Below are 8,743 nucleotides of genomic sequence, written 5' to 3' on the forward strand. Positions count from 1 at the left end.
ATTATTTGAAAAGAACCAATCAACCATGTTATCATATAAATTAAATATTCATTGATCACTCTGAAACACAGTTAATGTTATGCTTATACTTCTTTAAAATAAGGCTACATGGTTACTATCAACTTGGGCTTGGTGCTTTCAAAATTAGAAGAATTTATCTAAAATTATTTGTTCACCTATAGGGGGAAAAACTAAAACTATGAACATATGAACATTCTGAAATCAACCTCTACTTTGTATAAAGGAGGACAGGTGAGTAGTACTCCTTTCCCTTTCCTCCTTCTTGCTCCCCCTCCCCCTCCCCTTCCCCCTTTTTTTTTTGGACTAGGGTCTGAACCCAGGGATGCTTAACCACTGTGCCACAAACCAAGGCTTTTTTATTTTTTATTTTGAGATAGGGTCTCAGCAAGTGGCTTAGGGCCTTGCTAAATTGCTAAGGCTGGCCTCAAACTTAGGATCTCTCTGCATCAGACTCCCAAGTCCCTGAGATTACCAGTGTATACCACTGTGCCCAGCCCTCTAACTTACTTTCTTGAGGACTTAAAAGATTTACATTTTAACAAACGTTCTAATTCTTTAAAGGCCCAATCCCAGCATCTTACGCAGAGCTCAACAACACTTCTGTGAGAACAAAGATCCAGGATGGGATCTGTTTCTGCATTGTTCCATCAAAGGGTAAGCTGTCCTTATCTCTTAGATTTTACTTTTATATTGTTTTCCAGACATACCTTCTCATGTTAACTGTAAAAGTTAAGTGTTCTTCATGGAAAGCAGTCATCTGTGGGATGCTTTGGTCTTTCCCCAAGACAGAATGAATTTAGTGTTTCTATCCAGATTAGTGTACTTTCATTACTCCAGCATCTTTATGGAGTCTCCAACTGGAATATACATCTTTGTTTGGATCTAGGAAATGTTATGTCCCACCAGTGGTTGATATTATCTTTACCGCAAGTGGAGCTCAAAAAAGGCATAAAATACCACTCACATATTCATGGCTACTACAGTCTTCCTGTGCTAAATGCCATGAAAGACAGAGGAGGCTCTAAAGGGAAACCAGACCTGGACCCTGACCTCAAGTAATTCACAGGGTGTTTGGAGTACCAGACTTGGATATGTAAATTATTATAGTATAGGGTAACGATTCATACTGTCAGTGGGGGTATCAAAAACATCTTAACGCACTTCACAGGAGGAAGTAACCAGGCCTTAAAATTTGTACAACAGCAACTTTCTTCCTCCATTTTGAATCTTCATACCCCAATGTAAATCTTTCTGTGGGAAACAGTCTGGGTATATAAAAATTGCTACCGAAGAATACCTAAAAGAAGGTATTCATATGGTACCATCTTTCGGTACTGAAGAGGCCATCACCCACCCTGTGGATGGCCTCTTCTAGATGGGGCTATCATGCTGGGTAGTAATTAGATCCTATATGGAGTGCTTCAGTTTTCAAAGCACATTTCCATCCACCACCTGTTAATTATTATCCTATGGAATGCCTGGCACCAGGGACGGGACAGCCAGAACACCGGAGCTGTAATTCTGCTCAGTTCTCTGCTACAGAAGGAAGGCTTTGGTAACTAGATTCTCTGCAAGCCTCCTCTGGCAGCTAGGTGGGTGGGGCCCATTTTATTGTCACCATTTTATAGATAAGGGAACTAAGGTCAGGAAGGTTAGGGACTTGCACAAGGCCCCAGGTAATAACTGAGATTCCGTCGGAGATTACACACCACACCTGTAAAGACAAACTATTTTCTTTTACATCAGACTTAGAACCAAATCTTTCTGGGCTAGAGTACACATAGAAGCCCACATAGCACTAATCTAAGGATTTAAGTTATAAATCCAGGCAACAAGTGCTAAAATACCTCTTTGCAAGGACCTGGACAACCAGGTGCCAATTAGGAATTCTTGACACTCTCCAAGGGCTGGGTTGGAAAGAGCCAGGGAACCAGGGAAGATAAAGTTGACCTCACCTACATTCTTCCGCACGAAAGGGGCCTAGGAGTGCACACCCCAAGAAGCAGCCATTGTCCAGAGTCCCAAATAGATGCTGGAAGTGTTTTGGGCACCATGTGGACAGGGCACTCCAGAGTTCAGACTAGGTGCAGCCTGGTCCAGAAAGGGGTTCTGCATCCAGATGGATCATTACCTTGACCCTGTGGATAGGGGCACTGCCAGAGGAGAGATGGAGTGTGGCATAAGCAGAGGTTCCTCTTGCCTGGCTCTAAGAGCCTGTTTGAAGGCCTAGGGACTTAGCTCAGCAGAAGAGTGCCTGCCTGGCATGGGCAAGATCCTGGGTTTGATTCCCAGCACCAAAATGTGGGCAGCCCGTTTGTTCACACTGCCTCTAAATTCATCCTAACCTAAGAAAGATCAAAACTAGGATTCTTCTCTTGTGAGAAGGCAGTCCTGCTTAGGGGTTAGACCAGACTCTGCAGCTTCGGTTGGCATCTAAGCTTTGCCACACTCTTGCTGTGAAAGCAAGTTACCCAACATCTCATGGCCTGTTTCCTCTTTAAAAAGGGTACAGTAATAATTGGCAGATATTCAACACTGGGTAAAGACTGGCAGGATTCTATCCAGTTATATTAGAAGAATCTGCTTCAGAGATTTTTCTGGAGACTTACATAAGCATAATTACATGCAAGCACACTGACAGTCAAAGGTGGAAGCCCTCTCTCCACTAAACGCAGGGCCAGGGCGCGGCCTGAGCGCCAGCCACTGTACCCCAGGACCACGCTGCTGCCCTGGGTGGAGGAGGACTTCCTGCTTCGGACTCGCACTGGAGCGGCTACAGCCCGGGTTTGGAGGTTAACTTGCTAACGTGGCTGTGAGTCACAGCGGGACTAGGAACTGAAACCAAGCGTCAGCACCCCGCCTGGCTGATCCTTCCTATGCGGACGGTTAAACCAGCGAGCAGTGGCAAAGGATAAGCCAGACAGGACGCCGGGTCAGGGTTGACGTAGCTCTAGTCCTTCCCACCCGCTTCGCCCCGGGCTCACACTGCCAGCCGGTGCTGTTTGCAGACAGGTCCTGACATCTCTCCTTGCGAGCATGAGAGATACTCAGAACAAGCCTAGGCATCTTCCTCGCGCCTCCGGTGAATGCGAGCCGGGCCAAGTCTAGCGACTGCCTGCCCAACAGCATAGACGTTTCCTAACAGGCAAGCCTGGACATTCCCCGCACCTCCGCGGGTGAAACGAACTCCAAGTGGCTCATTTCTCATCATAGCCCCCTCCCCCTCCCTGCAAAAAAAAAAAAAAAAAAACTTGGAAACTTGGCTGTTTCTTGCAGACCGAGAATTGTAATCAACCCTATCAGCTCCCTACAGGGGACAGTCGTGACTGGGCACCGAGAGTCAGACTCCCTCTAAAACACCAACAAAAGACTATATTTAGTTCTGAGTTCTCCGCCTAAATTCTTATTTTTTTCACTCTTCGCTGCAAAACGACTGGGTTGGGGAAGTGGGAGGAAGGGGGCAGGGGAATAGCGGAGAAAGAACAGCTGTGCCTCCGCCTCCCAACTCCTTCTCTATAAATAACCAATCGCGAAGGGAGGCTACTTTTCAGCCAATGAAGCAGCCCAAACTGAGAAAACCTTGGCGGCAGCCAATGGCGGGAGACTAGGGGGTGTGAGACTCGCGCCCGGGACCAATGGGCGCCGAGTCCAGGAGAGGTAATTTGAGCTGGAGTGTGGGCGGCGGTGCCGAAGCTCCACTTCCCGGCCCTAGGACCTGCTCGGCCGACTGAGCATGCCCTGACTGCGGGCGCCGCCAGGCTTCGGGATTGGGATGGGGCCCGTTTTTCCGGGTTTTGGCCACTGCAGTGTGTGTAGGTGGGTGGGACCCGCCGATCGAGGGTGGGACTCGGAGCCGCCCCAACCCTGCCTGAAGGCAGCCCCGGGCGCCCTTGGCTGCCCTGTCCCGAGTCAGGACGGTGTCTCCGGCCGCATTCCTCCCGTTTTCTTTGTTCGGGGGCCGCAGTGCAGGAACTGACGGCCAGCTTCGGCGGGGAGCGCTCCTCCGGCCCACGGTGTAGACAGCGCTGCGCAGTGGCAGTGGCTTCCGCCGCCCGAGACGTGCAGCGGCCTGAGGCTCTGCGAGTCGCGTTACGGGCTTTTGAAAACTGGGGCTGTCAAGAGCAAGAACCCTGCATCCCAGGGGCGCACAGCCCAGAGTCATAAAGGAAGGCGGCTTCCATCCTCCGGTCCGAGCGTCCCCGGCTCCTCTTACACGCACACAACACCTCTTCTTAGAGCGCACACTCCTCCAGTTCCTGGACTCGCTCCCTCCCGAATCCGCTTCCCGGGACTCCAATCGAGAGCCCCGCCCCCAGCCCCGCCTCCGCCCGACCCAGCAGAAAACCGGGCGCGGAAGTCGGGCGGGCGGCGGGCGGCGCACTGGGCATGCTCGCCCGCGCGGGGAGGGCCGGGCTGCGCGCGGCGAGTAGGAAGCCCTCGCCCCACGGAGGCTGCAGGAGAGAGCGCGATGGGCCTCGGCGGTGGGCGCCTGTTCCGCGGGGACTCATGCCTCGCGTGGCCCGGCCCGACGCGCAATTAGCAGCCGCCTCTGCAGCCCGCCGCCGCCGCCTCCCCGCCCTCCCGGGCTGCCGCGGCGAGGAACTCCAGCCGTCGCCTCGCTCAGCTGCCGGCATTGTCCTCCCGTCCGCCGCCAGGACTGCCGCCGCCGCCGCGGACTGCTGCGGGGCCCGGGACCCGCGCCCCGCGCCCCAGGGACGCGCCGCCGCCTCAGGCCGGCCGGGAGCCGGTCCCCGCTGGCCGATCTCTGCGCCCTGCGCCCCGCGCCCCGGGCCGCGCTCTCCTGGGTTTTTCCTGCGGAGCTGAGGAAGGGGAGAAGTCCAGCCGCCAAGCCCAGCCTTCGGAGGCGCGCAGCCCCGACGGGGCCGCGGCAGGCGTGGTGAGAGCGCCGACGGAGCCATGAGAGAGTACAAAGTGGTGGTGCTGGGCTCGGGCGGCGTGGGCAAGTCCGCGCTCACCGTGCAGTTTGTGACCGGCTCCTTCATCGAGAAGTACGACCCCACCATCGAGGACTTCTACCGCAAGGAGATCGAGGTGGACTCGTCGCCGTCGGTGCTGGAGATCCTGGACACGGCGGGCACCGAGCAGTTCGCGTCCATGCGGGACCTGTACATCAAGAACGGCCAGGGCTTCATCCTCGTCTACAGCCTGGTGAACCAGCAGAGCTTCCAGGACATCAAGCCTATGCGGGACCAGATCATCCGCGTGAAGCGGTACGAGCGCGTGCCCATGATCCTGGTGGGCAACAAGGTGGACCTGGAGGGCGAACGCGAGGTCTCTTACGGCGAGGGCAAGGCCCTGGCCGAGGAGTGGAGCTGCCCCTTTATGGAGACATCGGCCAAAAACAAAGCCTCGGTGGATGAGCTCTTCGCCGAGATCGTGCGGCAGATGAACTACGCGGCTCAGCCCAACGGCGACGAGGGCTGCTGCTCGGCCTGCGTGATCCTCTGAGGCGCCCGCGCCGCCGGGCGCCGGCCTCGCTCTGCGCACAAAAGCCAAACGCATCCGACTCTCTAAATGTGATTTCTGTTCTTGCTTTGAGATTGGAGACGACTTTGCATTGGCCAGGGCGTCCCGGGAGCCCGGCTGGCTTCCGGGGCCCGCATCCCCTGCCTTTGCCCCGTGTCCGAGGGGCGTCCCGTCCTGACCATCCGAGACCCTGGTGGAAATGTGGCTCTTTGCAGCATGTACGTTCCTCATTGATTTTGATTGACGCATATTTCCCCGTTTTAAGTAGCCGTTAGGGTGCTGTATTGGCAGCTTGACACCCGGCAAGCAAAAGTTTCAGCCTGGAAATAAATGGGGGTGGGGCGGGGGAGGAAGTGGAGGGGAGACGGTGGAAGGGGAGATCTTCTCTCTCTCTTTCTCCCCCTCCCTCGCTCCCTCTCTCTCTTTTGTTAACAACTGTTTTCTAGTTCCGAGTTTTAAATACATGGAAGGAAGTCCGGGCAACCCATATGAAGGAGCAGGAGGAGAGGAAGAAACGCTTGTTTTTTCCTTGTTTTCCAGGAGTAGCTGGAAATTAAGATCGGGTTCCTTTCCTGCCAGCTTGGAAGGGCTACCCCTCGTGACTGATTGTGATTCTGAGGATGTCTATGCAAAGTTGGATTCTTGTTACATTGTATCCAATCTGAAGTATTGCACATCTGAACTGGGACTGTTAACACTGATGCCAATACAGTGTGGGGTGCCAGAAAGTGTCTGCTGATATTTGTGGAAAAAAAAAAATCTATTTTGTTTACCTACTGTATCAAAGGGGAGCCTTGGGAGAATGGTAGTATTTTTTTTTATCAGCTGTGAAAAAAAAAATGTTACAGATCCTGCACATTTTTGTGTGTACTATTGTGTGTGTGTGTTTTAAGTTTAGCTTTTTTTTTTTTTTTTTTTCAAATTTTGGTTGGCAGCAACAGATTTTAATGACTAGCTTTTAAAAATATAATACAAAGACTTTGTAAATGTGATTCAGGGCCCCCAGCACCCCTGTGTCTGCAGAGTGCCTTCAAAACTCAGCTGTTCCAGCCGGTGCCAACCTGTGAACTTCCCACCAGTCCCAGAATCTGCTCTTCCCCAAACCACTTACCAGTTTCCTTTCAGTAATCTTCCTGAAGGAGCCAGGACAATAGGGCCTGTTGTTCAGTGAATTTCTTTATTATTTTCAGCCTTTAAAGTGTAATGTCTATGTCTGCAATGGATTATTCCCTGCCCCCCCCCTTTTATTTTTTTGCTTCATTTTGTTCAAATTTCAGGTATTTAGCTCCCCTTACATATTATTTTTGAAATGTTTTGATTATCTGTTTTAGGGTGTTCCTTCTGAAGCAAAGAGCAAAATTTCACTGTTATGATGTACCAAGCTCTAATTGTAATTTTTAATTCCACTCGTTTAATCATTGTCTCTTCATTTTAAGACTTTTAATACAAATGTCATTTTTAAAGAAACAAACCCAAAAGTATTGTTTGTGTTTCTGTGTTTCATATTCTGTGATGTACAGTATCAGTGAGAATGCAGAAGACTGGCTGAGGTGGACAGGGGCAGGCAGGTGCAGGAAGCCCTCAAGAGTTGTCAGATTGACAACAGATGTGTTTCTGTGACGAGTTGGGTGTGACATTCCTTCCAACTTCTTAAATGTGGAGGAAGTCCTCGGGCCTAGGAAGCCCTGGCCATGCCTTCTGACTGAAGGGTGAGGAGGCATTTTGGTGCTGTTCTGAGATGGAGCCCTTGGCTTGGCTCTGGGTAGGGGTGTGGTGGGGAGAAACCAACTGCTAATGCTGACTTCCATCTGGAAACCACCACTGGCCAAGTAGGGTGGCACTTTTGACTTCATCCTCTTGTGCTGATGTGCCTGGAGTGGAAGCCTGTGTGGGGGATGATTTCTAATGCTGATGTCAGCCCCATCAGTGTTCTGCAGTATTTGGATGTGTCCTAGACAGTGTTCCAACAGTTCCCTCTGGAAACAGATTGTTCCACAGTTCCCTGGCTCTCCCTGCCCTCTGCTGTTTGTGGACCATATTTGACCTCATGAATTCTTCCTTCTAACAGTAGGAGGCAGTGTAAGCTCTTTTCTTTTTTCTTTTTCTTTTTCTTGAGGAGGTCTTTAGTCTGTAAAGTAGCCTCTACAGAATAAGAGGAAGCGTCTATGTATTTTCAGAGTACTTGATATACCTTAGGTTTACACGTATAGCTGAAGTCTGATGAGTCTTCAAACAAAGGGATTTATTTCCTTAACAAAGCCAAAAGAAATTACAGGCTACCGGTCTCTTTAAAGCTGTATTAACATATCTTGCCTTAAAATGTGTGGTTTTGTTTTTGTTTGTTGTTTTTGTTGAATTTTTTTTTTTTAATCTTTTGCCTTGGAGGTATGTCAGTATTCCTGTGTGGGGGAGGAGCTGCTTATTTTGATTGTGGTAGATAGTCCTAATGCCATTTTTTTTTTTCACTAATCCCACTTAGGTTGATATCAAACAATTAGAAAGCAATTGTAGAAACTGAGAGAAACTGCTCAAATTTATGCTACTGCAAGGATTCATTCTTGCCTTTGAGTAAATTTGGTAACTTAATTAGATCCAAAGTCTTGAAAATTCTGAAGATGTGTCAAGCACTCTCTGAAGAATTTTTTAAAAAACAAAAGGTATTTGATGATTCTATCATCTTATTTTTAAAAAATGATTATTTGGAAGCCTTTTGACAAAAATGCTGCCAGGTATATAATTTAAGAAATTATATAATCCTGACAGGAAATCGTTTGAAAAAGGGAATTTGAAAATGAAATAGATTGCTGGGTGCATTAATCACCTTCCCGCAGGGTTTAGTCACTTGCATGACTAAATTCTGTATAGGTCTAGGGTGGCAGAGCAGAAGGTTTTAATATGTTTTTACTGAGTACTGTAAAATGAATGCTTTTTGGATTCTCAAAGCAATCTTATGTGTACCGGAGCAGCAAAAGACTTCTGTGTTTTTTGGTTTTTTCTGTTATTTTCTGGATGAAATTGAGAGAAATTTAGGGACATTCCTACTTTTTTTTTGAAAACATTTTTACAGTGTTTATTTGGCTAGGAAGAACCCCTTCTGGTATTGTGGCGTGAGGAGATAAGAGCGTTTATTTGAATGGCAAAGTCGGCTGACTTGAGTGAGGTTGGAGGAAGTGAAGCTGGGAGGAGTGTGGGAAGGGAGCCTTCTTGGGGAGCAGGCCTGGCTGTTAAACTTGAC

General features: G+C 49.6%; 1 protein-coding gene across 1 annotated transcript; it reads left to right on the forward strand.

The window, feature by feature from the left end:
• The first annotated feature begins 3,793 nt into the window (after positions 1-3,793).
• Rap2b (RAP2B, member of RAS oncogene family) lies at positions 3,794-7,247 on the forward strand. The gene has a single exon (XM_047564602.1). The coding sequence runs from the start codon at positions 4,939-4,941 to the stop codon at positions 5,488-5,490; it is 552 nt and encodes a 183-aa protein (XP_047420558.1). The 5' UTR covers positions 3,794-4,938; the 3' UTR covers positions 5,491-7,247.
• The last annotated feature ends 1,496 nt before the right edge of the window (positions 7,248-8,743 follow it).

The sequence above is a fragment of the Sciurus carolinensis genome, chromosome 9 (assembly GCF_902686445.1).
Source record: "Sciurus carolinensis chromosome 9, mSciCar1.2, whole genome shotgun sequence".
NCBI classification, from domain to species: Eukaryota; Metazoa; Chordata; class Mammalia; order Rodentia; family Sciuridae; genus Sciurus; species Sciurus carolinensis.

What these genes read in the sequence shown, in the direction of transcription:
- Rap2b (XM_047564602.1), top strand. Translation starts at nt 4,939, where the DNA reads ATGAGAGAGTACAAAGTGGTGGTGCTGGGCTCGGGCGGCGTGGGCAAG.